The sequence below is a fragment of the Nerophis ophidion genome, linkage group LG02 (genome assembly GCF_033978795.1).
Source record: "Nerophis ophidion isolate RoL-2023_Sa linkage group LG02, RoL_Noph_v1.0, whole genome shotgun sequence".
NCBI lineage: Eukaryota > Metazoa > Chordata > Actinopteri > Syngnathiformes > Syngnathidae > Nerophis > Nerophis ophidion.
This window is the reverse complement of record NC_084612.1, coordinates 57803666-57819396: the sequence shown is the minus strand read 5'-3', so window position 1 is coordinate 57819396 and position 15731 is coordinate 57803666. Positions and strand designations below refer to the sequence as shown.

Genomic DNA, 15731 nt, shown 5'->3' with positions numbered 1-15731 from the left:
AATTGAGCAAATTGGCTATTTCTCGCAATTTATTTACGTGTGTATAAAACTGGTAGCCCTTCGCATTAATCAGTACCCAAGAAGTAGCTCTTGGTTTCAAAAAGGTTGATGACCCCTGTTTTAGAGGTTAAAGCAGATTGAAAATGCATGCATGTTACTCCAAACTGCAAAAGAAAGGTGATAGCCTCCAGTATGTGTTTTTGGGTACCTGGTTGTCATATGAGAGAGTATCACCGGAGGAACAGAATGATAAAGTGTCTTGCACCACTTTTTTTTTTTTTTTTACCAAGTGGGGAATTAACAAACACATATCAGTGGTATCATTAGTATGTTAACAAATAAGGCTTCATATCTATTTATATCACCAACACTGGCTTTGTTTTTGTCCTTGCTTCCAAAGACTAAAGCTGTGTATAAAGGAGAGTCTGGGGACTGTGTGATGGCTTAAAATGTATACGAGCATGCTGAAGGTGTGTTTAGTATTATATACTGTAATATTTGATGTACAGTATGTACGTCTGTAGGATATGTGCGTTAATGGCTAGTAGTAGTATGTGACTAAAATAGTAGGGTAGTCGGTACTTTTATAGGTACGGACCAAATTCTGACTGTACTACCAGGTATTGATTAACACAAAATCACACGGTTCTTTCAGTTTCAGTCTTGACATAGGCTCAAACACTTGTTGTACATGCTATTGCTGTATTTTTCGGACTATAAGGCGCACTTAAAATCCTTTCTTTTTCTGAAAAATCGACAGTGAGCCTTATAACCTGGTGCGCCTAATTTAAGGAATAACTTTGGTTGTGCTTACCATCCTCGAAGCAATTTTATTTGGTACATGGTGTAATGAAAAATTCTACAAGTTCTTAAATTTAACTAATCTGAACGATGTCCAGTGCTGTGGTGTTTCAATGAACTGGAATCCAGTGTGTTGTGGGGCCCTATTGTAGTGAATCACACCTGAGCTATCATAAATTAATCAAATCTTTATTAGACATGTAAACAATGTGATAAATAATATTTTACATCAATCAAACTAGGGATCTACATATCTGGTCAGAACACTCCTCACTCTTTTGCCACTACCTTCATTGTCCATTCCTTTTTGGTGACTTTATATACTCTGGACCTAGACCAGGAGTAGGGAACCTGTGGCTCTTTTGATGAATGCATCTGGCTCTCAGATAAATCTTAGCTGACGTTGCTTAACACGATAAGTAATTAATAATTCCGCTGGTAATCACAGTGCTAAAAATAACGTTCAAAATATAAAACATTCTCATGCATTTTAATCCACCCATCCGTTTCTACCGCACCGGTTCAAGAAGTCGCATTAATGTTCAAGAGTATTTTATTTATTATTGGTTAACTTCAGAATAACAATGTTACTAAAAAGAATAAGAGATGCACGCATTTAGTTGTTAGGAGGCATAGAATTCTCTTGTGGGACGACACTGAACAAGGGTACAAGTCTACGGATTTCTCCTCATTGAGCTAAATTGAATCCAGTCTCTGTTGAATTCCTTGCTTCTTGTCTGTTTAATACATGTCATCAGTGTTTGAACCTGGCAGTTGTATTCAGTGTTAAAAATATTATATGGCTCACACGGAAATACATTTTAAAATATTTGGCTTTCATGGCTCTCTCAGCCAAAAAGGTTCCCGACCCCTGACCTAGACGTTGAGTCCGTGACATACATGTCGGACAATAACTGATGCATTCGTCGTTTTCCTCGACGGCAAGGTAATACAAAGCACACGCTACCTTTTTCAATCACATCCATGGGAGCCCACATTCTCGTTGTCTCCCCTTCGACAGACGGACAAAGTTTTTTGGGTATGTAGAATCACAGCTGACCTGGACATTGGAAAGTTCTCTGTCCGTCTGAAATGTGTTGTATCCCAGATAGCTGCAATTGCGCATTTTTTCTCTGAAGGTATTCATGTGTGATTCCCACACAAGCGTGTCTGTACATGTAGAAGAATGACAAAGACGGGCATGTCTAGATGACTCGCCTCCATAATTCCGGTGGTTAGCTCCGGTTGTTATGAAGCTGGCTGTGGCGCGTTTTTTCTGACTTCACCTCCTGTGTGGGGTGCAGTCTTTCTGACTTCACTTCCTCTCCGAACTCAGTTTGTAAACAATCGATGAGTCCACACAAAGCTAAGAAATACACGGTGCACTTACCCGTGTAAAAAATAATATCCAAGAAGGGGGACCTTAGCGTTGGTTTAGTGTGGCTGAAACGGGGTTTAGGGTAAATAATTATTTGTTAAAGGGGTTATCCGGCTTAGTGCAGACATAGCCTAAAAGTTATTCCATTTATATAAGAAGTAAACCACTGGAAAACTGCACCAGAAAAAACCCATTACTGTATGGCCTCTATTACAGTGTTATTACTACACTATTACTGTTTTTCTATGGTCCACGGAGAATCAGGTGATAAAACTTTTAAATCCCTTGCTCTCTTTTGTTTTCCTCCCGAATGGCTTGTTGTTGGGAGCTACCGGGGATTTGATCCCACATTGCAAAATTGAAAATATATCGATCCATATTTGTTTAAATGGATTATTTTTACCCAGCTCTGACATGGATTCTCAACGCTGTCCTTCTGTTTGCTAATTCCTTCCCTCCAGTGTGCAGCAGCGCTCCGTTCAACATGAAAGTGCGACACGTGAACGGAAGCGCCCTGGTGGTTCGCTGGGCGCGTCCGGAGGCCATCTACCACCCGCCCATCCTCCACTTTCTGGTGTCCTACAGCTGGACGGCGCACGATGACAGCTATGAGGAGACACACCTCACCGATGCAAATCATAAATTGGTGAGCCTGCGGTGGGGGTTGGGCTTGATAGAGCTAGCAGAGGGTGCCCATTAAGTCGATGGCAGAAGTTGTGTCAGTCGATCGCCAGGTTGTTTCGGGATGTATTCACAATTATTTGTGAAAGAATGGGCCGCTCTCAGTGATTTCCAGCGTGGAACTCTCATAGGATGCCACCTGTGCAACGAATCCAGTCGTGAAATGTCCTTGCTCCTAAATATTCCAAAGTCAACTTATTATAAGAAAAGTGAAGTTTTTGGGAACAACAGCAACTCAGCCACCAAGTGGTGGGCCACGTAAACTGACAGAGAGGGGTCAGCAGATGCTGAAGTGCATAGTGCAAAGACTTTCTGCACAGTCAGTTGCTACAGAGCTCCCCGCGTCATGTGACCTTCCAATTAGCCCACGTACAGTACGCAGAAAGCTTCATGGAGTATGTTTCCATGGCCGTACAGTTTCATCTAAGCCATACATCACCAAGTCCAATGCAAAGTGTCGGATGAAGTGGTGTAAAGCACTTGTAGGGCTGATTTTAGCCTTCTGTGTTTTTTTCTGACCTAACGTATATACTATGTATATATACACATTATCTAATATATCAGTATGTAATATATACTGTGTATATATAATATGTAAATATCAAAAATAGACCTAAAAATTAGCGGTCATCAATCTTCACCTAGACGTCACGTTCGTCACTTTATTTGACATTCACGGCACCCGAGGGTCATGTGAGATGACACCGGCAGCTGCCAGATCATTATTAAGAAAAAATGACCGGCAGAAAGCCGAGAAACGTTCTATTTCAACAGACTCTCACGCCGAACCTGCCGTCAAAACTCTAAAGACCGACCGCACAGTTCCTGTTAGAGATGCACGGTTTGCGGTCTCATCCGCGGAGTCAGCGGATAAACTGCGGGTCGGGCGGGTGACATGACAAAAAAATAAATTTTTATTAGATTCGGGCGGGTGGCAGTTGAACCATCCGGAAATATTTGATATACATGGTTCAGGGATCAGTATGCTTTACCATTCAAAGAGCCATTAAGGACCCGTGTCACAAAGCGAAGAAGACAATAGGAGACGCAACGATTCTGTAGAATGACTCTCGGCAGTCACCCAGTTTTTAAGTATTGGGGCGCGCTATGAAGCCATTGGCTTTGTCGCCTTCAACATGTACGATCTGCTTGCCAGTCCCACAACATGTTGTGTGTGGCTTCTGCAGACACACGCACACGACTGCAAGGCATAGTGGGTGACACAGAGTACACTAATGGTTGTGATATAAACATTTTTAACACTCTTAGTAATATGCGCAACACTTTGAAGCCACACCAAACAAGAATGACAAACACATTACGGGAGAACATCCTCCCAGTAACACAACATAAACACAACACAACAAATACCCAGAATCCTTTGCATCCATGATGATCCTGACTATTTCATACACCCCGCTAGCAGCAAACCCCGCCACCCCCCACCCCCGTGTGTCGGTGAGGTGGGCGGGGTTGGGGACGCGGGGATGTAAAATATATTCAGGAAGTGTCACAGATGCAAAGGATTCTGGGTATCTGTTGTGTAGCGTTTATGTTGTGTTACTGTGAGGATGTTCTCCCGAAATGTGTTTGTCATTCTTGTTTGGTGTGGCTTCACAGTGTGGCGCATATTAGTAAGAGTGTTAAAATTGTTTGTATTACAACCATCAGTGTACTCTGTGTCACCCAGTATGCCTTTCAATCTTGTACGTGTGATTGCGGATGCCGCATACAACATGTTGCTGGACTAACAATCGGTTCGTACATGTTGTTGAAGGTGTCAAAGGCAATCGCTTCACAGCACGCCCTTATTCTTGTCATAAGGATGAATATCATTGGATATTCGCGAGACCGTTAGCGGATCCCATTGTCTTCTTTACTCTGTGAAACGGGTTTAAATAGCTCTTTGAGTGGTAAAGGTGGCCGACCTCTGATGTATTTCAACGGGCGGGTGGCGGGCAGTTGCGGTTCTGATAAAATGTTGGTTCGGGTGGACGGCGGGTGGATGACGACTTTGGTGATGCGGTTGCGGATTATATAATTGCCTATCTGCGCATCTCTAGTTCCTGTCTTCAAAATAAAAGTGCTGCTCCATTCTGCGTGGACTAAAAAATAAGAGTCTCAGAAAGCTACCGCACACAAGCTAGCAAGCTACGGAGTTTTCCGTAAATGTATTTTGTGTGGAAGTCAGTAAAAAAAAAAAAAAAAAAGAGTATGGAATCTGGACAAATAAGATGCCAGAGACCAACCACTTTCATGTGGTACTGAACAGAAAGGAGGACATTTTTTTCTCCTCCACAATGTAACTGAAAAAATGTGGAAATCATCAGTACTGCTGTTGATCCTGCCTGACTTCAATCAATGCAAGTTATCAGAATCAGGTAAAACACCAACTTATAAGAAGGAATCAGTATGTGTTAAACATGCTTGTCTTAAATTAATATAAACAATACATTTATTTATACATGCAAGTATATATATATATATATATATATATATATATATATATATATATATATATATATATATATATATATATATATATATATATATATATATATATATATATATATATATATATATGTATGCGACCCTGAGAGGGACAAGCGATAAAAAAATGGATGGTTGGATATGTACATTTATCAACCTCGCATTCTGAAAAAGTGTGGGCACTCCCGGTTTACAGTAATAAATACGCAGGGGGTCATAGGTGTGATTGCAGTTTACATTGCCAGATTGTGTATTTGAGCCAAGTCCTGGCTTCCTTTCCTGCATTGGTCATCTGACAATTTGATGTCACACATTAACTTTCTTTCAACTCTTGTGGAAAAATGCAGATTTAAGATTGCATATGAGTCTTTAAATGGCGTACGTCGGTCCAGTAAAAACACATGTATAATCAGTAATAATAACATTTGCCATGATTTCATCTTAGTGTCGTCATGTTTGTTGGCTGTGCACCTGGTGCGGGACAAAAGTTGAGGGCTGCAAACTTGCAGAGCAAAAGTATCTGCAGGCAGTGAGAAAGGAAATCGACTTCTTACTGGTTAGAAGAAGAAGCTCAATAAAAGCATTTCAGGCCGGTTGGTTGCTAAGGTAAGTAAAGACTGTAATCATGTAGACAACTGTCGTGTGGAAGAAACATGCCATGTTTTTAAAGACCTCCATTCTCTTTCCCTGCGTTTTCCCTTGGTTTTTCTTGATACTGTAACAGTTGCAGTGTTGTTAGATTCAGGTCTCAGGTTCCTGAGTAAGAGCTGTGTTTGCATGTATAATTAGATTCTAGGTTGGATTGCAATTACAGTGGTAACTTGCCCCATAGGCACAGATCTACTTTTCTGCTAGTGGATGCTCGGTGTGTGTGTGTGTATTATTCTTGTCCCAATACCAATATTCTGGTACTTTTCTAAATAAAGGGGACCACAAAAAAATTGCATTTTTGGCTTTATTTTAACAAAAAATCTTAGGGTACATTAAACATATGTTTATTATTGCTATTGTGTCCTTAAATAAAATAGTGAACAAACTAGACAACTTGTCTTTTAGTAGTAAGTAAACAAACAAAGGCTCCTATTTAGTCTGCTGACATATGCAGTAAAATATTGTGTCATTTATCTACTTATTATTTTGTCAACATTACTAAGGACAAGTGGTAGAATATTTATTATTAATCTACTTGTTCATTTACTGTTAATATCTGCTTATTTTCTATTTTAACATGTTTCATCTACACTTCTGTCAAAATGTAATAATCACTTATTCTTCTGTTGTTTGATACTTTACATTAGTTTTGGATGATACCACAAATTTGGGTATCAAACCGATACCAAGTAGTGACAGGGTCATACATTGGTCATATTCAAAGTCCTCATGTGTCCAGGGACATATTTCCTGAGTTTATAAACATACTATAAAAAAAATAAATAAATAAAAAAAGAAGATTTTAAAAACATACCAATGTAACCATAGTAGTATTGACTAGATACGCTCCTGTACTTGGTATCATTACAGTGGATGTTAGCTGTAGATCCTCCAATGGCGTTGGTTTATATTTTAGCATCCCGGAAGAGTTGGCACTTCAGAATGTGGTGTTTATGGGTATCAATTTGGGTAGAAATGTGATACCTACTAGTTACTGGATCATACATTGGTCATATTTAAAGTCCTACTCATGTGTCCAGGGACATATTTCCTGAGTTTATAAACATAATACAATTTAAAAAAAACAAAAAATAAATAATATTTTGGGATGTAACCATAGTAGTATCGACTATAAACGCTCCTGTACTTGGTATCATTACAGTGGATGTTAGGTATGGATCCACCAATGGCGTTTGTTTGCAGGGAATAATGGAAATTTGTTCTGTAGTGTTTATGTTGTGTTGCGGTGCAAATACATTCGACATTTACTGTAATGATACCAATTAATATAGCATATCTAGTCCATACTACTATGATTACATCGATATTTGTTATCCTCCCAAAATCTTTTTTCCTTTTTTTAAAATCCATGTTATGTTTATAAACTCAGTAAATACGCCCCTGGACACATGAGCACTTTGAGTATGACCAATATATGATCCTGTAACTACTTGGTATCGGATCGATACCTACATTCGTGGTATCATCCAAAACTAATCTAAATTATCAAACAAGAGAAGAATTAGTGATTATTATATTTCAACAGAAGTGTAGATAGAACATAAATAATAAATAGAACAATCAAATTCTCAAGCTTTAGTTTCAGTAGTTTTGCTTTTTCTTGGGCTTTTGTCATGGTACCAGTCAGATAACATAGTGTTCTGTATTGGAGTACACCTTTGGCGGTCCATCGATAACAGAGACATTGCGGTCCATTGTGTACATGCAAGTCCAGTCCTTGGTACGTACATGGATAGTCTCACCTTTGCTAAGATCAAAGGTGAGACTTTTGAGTAAGCAGATATTAACAGTAAATGAACAAGGGGAATAATAATTCATTTTTACAGCTTGTTCCTCATCATTTTGACAAAATAATAGGTAGATAAATAACACCATATGTTACTGCATACCTCAGCTGACTAATTAGGAGCCTTTGTTTGTTTACTTACTACTAAAAGACACGTTGTATAGTATGTTCACTATTTTATTTAAGGACTAAATTGCAATAATAAACATATGTTTAATGTAGCCTAAGAATTTTTTTGTTAAAGTAAAGCCAATAATGCCATTTTTTTGTGGTACCCCTTATTTAGAAATGTATCGAAATACATTTTGGTACCGGTACTAAAATATTGGTATCGGGACAACACTATTTAGTACCGTATTAAAAGTAAAAAAGTTAATTTGGATACACACACACACATTTATTTTCGGCCCAAATTTAATTTACACTCATTCAATAGTATAAAAGCAGATGTATAGGAATGTCCTTCTATAATGACCTCTACGCACCAAGTGAGGGCATCTAGAAAACTTAATAAGTTCTATTTTGGTGCAGTTTGTACTATTGTATACTGTATACTCACAGGCCTATTGATTACTTTCCGTTCCTTCCGCACACCATGTTCAGATATTGCTCTGAGCACCATGCTTGTCACCACGCATTCAAACATTTCAGATAAATAGAGAACTTTATTTTTTTCCGTGGAGTCAAATTCAATTTATTGAGTCGGGGATTCAGCAGGGATACTACTCATGAATGTTACGACTCGGAGATAAAGAGAGGACCCAGATGCAGAGAGGAAGTTTCCAAAAATGACAGCTTTTATTTTGATAAAACTTTTTAACCTCCGGTGAAAAAGTATATCACAAAAAATATGTACAACGTACGGAAAATAAATCCGAGAATAAACACTTAACTCAAAAATCACTCCAAAAAATAAGGAGGAATACTACTTCAAGAAAAAAACTAACAAAAATAGAATATCATTAAGAATGAACAAAAAGCGCTCTAACAGGAGGAAAAACAAACTCAAATAATGTATGTGATATCTATGAATAAACAAAAAAAATAAGTCACTCAATCAATGAGGAAAAACGAAATTTAGAATAAAAAAAAAATTCACCAATTAGGTCGACGAAGGAAAACTAAGGACCCTCGAAGGAGGAAACACTAAACTAAAAATTTCAGCAAAAAATAACTGCTATGACCAAAAATTAAGGAGAACAAGAAAAAACAGGAGCAGGGCAAGGAGGGGATCAAGGACATGGACATGGACATAGACGCTAGAAGGCACGATAGACTAGACTAGGTGTCAGGAACCTTTTTGGCTGACAGAGCCATTCAAGCCAAATATTTTAAAAAGTATTTCGGTGAGAGCCATATAATATTTTTTTTAAGACTGTATACAACTAAATGCGTGCATTTTTAAGTAAGACCAACATTTTTAGAGTACAATAAGTCTCTTATTGTTTTTAATAACATTGTTATTTTGAAGGTAACCAACAACAAATAAAATACTTCTTACCATGAATGCGACTTTTTGAACAGGTACGGTAGAAACCAGATGGATGGATTAAAATGCATGAGAATGTTTTATATTTTGAACGTTATTTTTGACACTGTGATTACCAGCGGAATTATTCATTACTTACTGTGTTATGCAATGTCAGATAAGATTTATCTGAGAGCCAGGTGCAGTCATCAAAAGAGCCACATCTGGCTCTAGAGCCATAGGTTCCCTACCCCTGGACTAGACGATCTGGCAAAGGACAAACGGAGAAGTGAGCTTAAATATGACGTGGGAGTGATGGGGAACAGGTGGAAACAATCAGGAATCAAGGATGATGTCAGACTGGTGACACAAGAGGAAGGACCCGTGATCTGAAACAAGACGGTAGCTTTTCAAAATAAAACACATAGATCACAAGACAGAAAAACAAACAAGACTTCCCTCACCGCGGTGTGACAATGAACCCTTGCCTATTCGTCATGCTTATTATTTCAGGACTGTAAGTTAAACGCTTTACAAAAAAAAAAAAAACACAAAGAGGAGAATCTGTTGCCAAACAGTGGTTGTATAACGCAGTGTTTTTCAACCACTGTGCCGCAGCATAGTAGTGTGCCGTAAGATACAGTCCGGTTTAAGGATAGTCTGCAAATTATGTATTGTTATTGGGTGTCGGTGCTGTCTAGAGTTCGGCAAAGTAACCATGTAATACTTTTCAATATCATTAGGTGGCAGCCGGTAGCTTGTAGATGTCACGGAAACAGCGGGAGGCAGTGTGAAGGTAAAAAGGTGTCTAATGTTTAAACCAAAAATAAACAAAATGTGAGTGCCCCTAACAAAAGACATTGTGTTATGATCCGCTGTTCGGATCATTCCATATTCGTGTTTTGTTCCATTTTTGTATTATAGTCCGCCAATGTTTTCCTTAGTTCCTTGTTTAGTCTGTTACCATGGTTGCTCATTAGTTTTCACCTGCCCCTTGTTTTCGACGCACACCTGTTCCTCGTGATTACTGTCTTATTTAAGCCTGCCCCTTTTGTTATTTCCTCCTCGATTCCTAATTTGCTCTCATGCAACAAGTGACGACTGTTTTCCAAGCTTTTACTCGCTAGCTTTCACGCTACGCTTTATTTATTCCTAGCTTTCATGCTAGTTGTTTTGTTTTCCCTTTTTGTGCCTTTGTGCCAAGTGTTAGTGTATCTGTTTGTTTCCCTAGCTTCCATGCTAGCGCCTTTTGTTTGCCTTTTCTGCCTACCACCAGTGTTTTTGTTCTTAGCCTTTTATTAGTGAAATAAATCATTTGTTGCTTACCTTACGCTGTGTTCTTGCCCGACGCATCTTTGAAAGAACAAATCCGGCATCGCTTTGCCCACCAAGCGTCACACATTGAATCTTAGGGAAGGCTATGGGGAACGGAATTAAGACTGAACTGGCGGCAAAATAAACGAACACAGAATGCTGGACGACAGCAAAGACTTACTGTGAAGCAAAGACGGCGTTCACAATGTACATTCCAACATGACATGACAATCAACAAACAAAGAAGAATAAAAAGAACTGAAATATTCTTGATTGCTAAAACAAAGTAGATGCGGCAGATTTTTGCTCAAAGGAAGACATGAAACAACAACAAAACATCAAAAAACTCAAAATAAGTTGTGACAGTACACCCACTTTGAGACAAGAGCTATATTGATGCATGCTTGGTTATGGTTTAGAGTCATATCCAGCAATTCAGACAACAACTTTTTACTGTCAACTGAGTTTTGTTTTTTAATGATTTCTGCTGGTGGTGTGCCTCCACATTTTTTCAATGCAAAAAAAATGTGCTTCAACTCAAGAAAGGGTGGAAGACACTGGTATAAAACATATTCAGCCCTACCCTGCGTAAAAAAAAAAATCTTCAAACTGACATAATCATGCTTTTTTTGCCTCAATGTACCGGTGTTAGAGTTATCATACTTTCAACTGTAGGAACAGTGGTGCTGTAGTTAAAGCAACGCCTATCAAAGGTCAACATTTTGATGAAATACCACATTAAAATAATACATTTTGATGGAAAAACAATGTGCTCAGAGTCCCATTTGTTCACACTGTGTTGAGCGACTGTATAAATGAGCCGACTTTCATGAAAGGTATAACTTATTGAAAAAAGCGAGACCCGCATCTTGTGTTTACTTGGCCGCTGGCACAAGGCAGGAATTAAATTACAGCAACAATAGGGGAGGGGGGAAAAAAAGGTTAATACGACAAGAAAAAGTATACGCTTTGATACTAATAGGATCTATAATGTGCTTTGTCAAAAATAACACAGAGCTGTGATGCTTTGTATTTTCTTGAAATGAGCGATAATAAGCTTGTGCAGCTTGTTTGACATAACAAATAAATCTCAATTATTTCAATTGAAACGGTGCATTACAGCAAGTACAACTCCAAATATCACAATTAAGTATTTTTTGCTAGTATAAGAATATACTGAACCACATATTCAGGTACAACTTGTCCTGGATTAAGCTACATAGGTTGATTGGTCAGGTCAGACAACTACCACATTTTTTGGACAATGAGGCGCACTTAAAATCCTTTAATTTTCTCAAAACTGGACATTGCACCTTATAACCCGGTGCGTCTAATGTACGGAATCATTTTGATTGTGCTTACCGACCTTGAAGATATTTTATGTGGTACATGGTGAAAGGCTAAGTGTGACCAGTAGATGGCAGTCAGACATAAGAGACATTGAATATATAGAACATTAAACACGGCACTCCAAAAATCTATTTTTGAGTGCCGGTATAGTTTTTAGTATGACTTTGGTAAGCTATGAAGTCACGCCGCTTGATGGATTGTACTGTGCTTCAACATAGGAGTATTATTGTGATATGTGTATAAGGTAAGACTTATTATCTGGAGTTTTGTTTTCGCAATAATATGCAAAAGCAACTTTTTTTACCTTCTGGGAACTGCTGATCTGTATTTGGGATCTGCATAAGTCCTAAAAGTTTGCGCAAATCCGCTTTTGTAGTCCGTGTGGACACCATAGTTATTTTTTCTCTCTATCTTCTTGTTATGGGACATTCATTCTCCGCTGTTGCCATTTCTAATATATAGTAGTGTAAACTTCTCACTTATATCCGTCAGTAAACTCCCCATGAAAGCGCTAAAACATACCTGTGTACTGAGTTTACATTATTCACCCAAGAAAGTTTAGTAAATAGAGAGTTACGGTCGGATGGTTTTTCATGGCACATTTCTGGTCTTGTTGTTGCAGTAGTGAGCCACGGATGAGGAGATTAGGTTAAGTTAAATTAGTTAAAGTTAAGTTAAAGTACCAATGATTGTCACACACACACTAAGTATGGTGAAATTTGTCTCATTCGACCCATCCCCTTGACTGGGACGTGAGGAAAGTAGTGAGCAGCAGTGGTGGCCACGCCCGGGAATCATCTTTGGTGATTTAATCCACAAGTCCAACCCCTTGATGCTGAGTGCCAAGCAGGGAGGTATTGGGCCCCATTTTTCTTTATAGTCTTAGGTATGACTCGGTCGGGGTTTGAACTCACAAACTACCAATCTCAGGGCTTACACTCTAACTCAGTGGTTCTTAACCTTTTTAGAGGTACTGAACCCCACCAGGTTCATATGCGCATTCACCGAACCCTTCTTTAGTTAAAAATAAAATTTAGTTTTTTTTCCAATTCAAAACAAAGTTATGGGTTTTTAGTAACACTTTAGTATAGGGAACATATTCTAAGCGACAAAGACTTAATTATGTCATGATCTGTGGTGTGGATCATGTTTTTGTTATTTTTTGGTTAGTTTTTGGACTCTTTTAGTTCCTGTTTGCGCTCCCTTGTTTTGTTTGGTTACCATGCCGACTTATGTTTTTCACCTGCCTCTGGTGTTCCGACCGTGCACCTGTTTCTGTCAAGACCCTTATTTAAGCCTGTCTTTGCCAGTCAGTCGGCCTGGCGTCATTGCTTGTTTTCATGCGATACCACATTTCGATTCATGCCGTGTTTATTACTTGCCACAGTTTTGTGTTTGTTCGAAGCCACAGTTTATGTTTGTTTGTTTCATGCCACAGTTTTGTGTATGTTCCCCGCCATAGTTTATGTTTGTGTACCTCATGCCCTGCCAAGATTTATCGAGTTAATAAATATGTTCCTAACTGCAGCCCCCCACCCCAAAAAAACAAGGTATCGCAAACAGGAACTAAAAAGGTCAAAAAACTAACCAACAATACCAAAACCATAATCCAGACCATAGATCATGTCAAATTTAGAATTATTTGTGCACTGGGGAAACGAATTCTAGGTAATAAATACTTAATTCAGAGTTATTTGGTTAGGGTTATAATAAGGCCATGCAGTATAAGGCATTAATAAGTACTTAATAATGACTAGTTAAGAGACAATATATTACTAATTTGCATTTTAATAAGCAACTAATTAATGGTGATTATGTTCCCCATACTAAAGTGTTACCATGTTTTTTTTACTGGTGCACAAAATGAAGCGTGCATGAACATCACCTTGTTCAAACAACAAAAGCAACACAGTGCATAAATTCACAAAAAATTACACATGCAAATCAGTCAGCTGTTGCCGTATCCAAAATACGCCGATAGGGAGAAGTTTGCATTTACAGGATGAGTCCGGTGTGTTTTGACCTGCGCCAAACCCCTGAGGCCGACTAACCGAACCCCTCGGGTTCGATGGAACCCAGGTTAAGAACCACTGGTCTAATTAATAGGCCACGGATGAGAATATGCTTCTGCGTTATTGATTGAAGTAGAGTGTGTAATGTCTTTAAAACAGTTAGCTCCATCTTTTGACACTTCTTCAACTCTCGTCCTTGCACGCTAATCCCAAATACAGATCAGCAGGTATTAGAAAGTAAGAACATTTGCTTTTGCATAATATTGCGAAACAAAACGGCAGATATTATGACTTACCTTATACACCGACCATAATAAAGCACAGTACAACCCATCAAGCGGTGCGGCTTCATAGCTTACCAAAGTCATACTAAAACATTTTGAAATATTTTTGAGTGCCGTGTGTAATGTTCTATATTTTCAATGGAACATATAAAATGTGGGTATTGTTTACTTGAGCCATATTGCCATCATATTACAGTCTACACATATATCTTATGTTTGACTGCCATCTACTGGTGACACTTATCATTACACCATTCAACACATAAAATTGCTTCAAAGTCGTTAAGCAAAACCAGAATTTTTCCGTTCATTGGGTGCACCAGGTTATAAGGCGCCCTTGAGGAAAAAAAAAAGATATTAAGTGTGCCTTATAGTCCGGATAATACGGTATATAGTGTCATGGAAATGTCTTAAAGACGATCCTTTAGTGACAAATAGCTTTAAAATTATTTATTAAAGTAACAAACAAATAATAACAAGCTTTGCAAAGCGAGACCAAACCAGAATGACACATCCGTTCGTTCCAGCTCGTTCTAACTCCTTTAGAATTTGACATGACAATTATACATTCTCAGAAGTCCCACCCTCCACACCCTCCATGCTCATTTACATACAGTACACCAGTGGAATGAATACCCAAAGTCCTGTGAAGAAGGAGAGGGTGTTGTTTGCCCAGAAAGGGGGGGGGGGGGGGGGGTGTCACTCAGGAAAGGGGAACAATTGTATTATGTTGGGGGTCAAGAAAAGATGAAACATATGCCCAGGTCAACTAAAGTCCACATGTTACATCAAAGACACAGGAGACGGAGCTTGATCAGATAATAGATCTCTTGCTAAGTGTCACATTCTTGAGCCCAATAAACAACTTTTGGCGACCCGTTCAAAGAACATCATCAATTAAAAGGAGTACAAGTAATTTTGGTATCACAATAGTTGGACAACAAGCTCACTATCATCAAGCAAAGGCAGACTAACAGCCAACTAAACATTTGAGAATAGTTGAACTTCATTGAGTTTGATAAATGAATGATTGGGAAACATATTTATATTTACGGATTTCTGTAATCACTCCTTATTTATTTTTTCATTTTATTTTTTTTAAGTCCTATTTGAGCCCTGCGATGAGGTGGCGACTTATCCAGGGTGTACTCCGCCTTACGCCCAAATGCAGCTGAGATAGGCTACAGCCGCATTTATAATTTACAGACAATGTTTCATTCTCACGGTCATAAAAAGTGCGGGACAAAGTGCGTTCGATGCATACCTTTGTCTCTAAATTTGGGACGACTCCGTTTTACTGGGAACCATTGCACATATATGGAATTATTATTTATCAGCTATATAACAAAAAAAAAACATGTTGCTTTTGAAATACTGGAATTTAGAGCAGAGGGCAACTCCTTTCATTTTAACAGCATCCTCCCTGCTTTGTATTATCAATGGACAAAAAAGAAAAAAGACAAACACTAGCAACAAAAGAAGGTGAATACGTACA

General features: G+C 38.5%; 1 protein-coding gene across 4 annotated transcripts in view; it reads left to right on the top strand.

The window, feature by feature from the left end:
- LOC133542939 (receptor-type tyrosine-protein phosphatase gamma-like) overlaps positions 1 to 15731 on the top strand; it is a 797325-nt gene that overhangs the window by 638878 nt on the left and 142716 nt on the right. For all 4 annotated transcript variants that reach the window (XM_061887219.1, XM_061887226.1, XM_061887237.1 and 1 more), the window contains one exon: positions 2641 to 2825. In XM_061887219.1, the coding sequence (XP_061743203.1) occupies positions 2641 to 2825 (185 nt within the window). The remainder of the gene's footprint in view (positions 1 to 2640; positions 2826 to 15731) is intronic.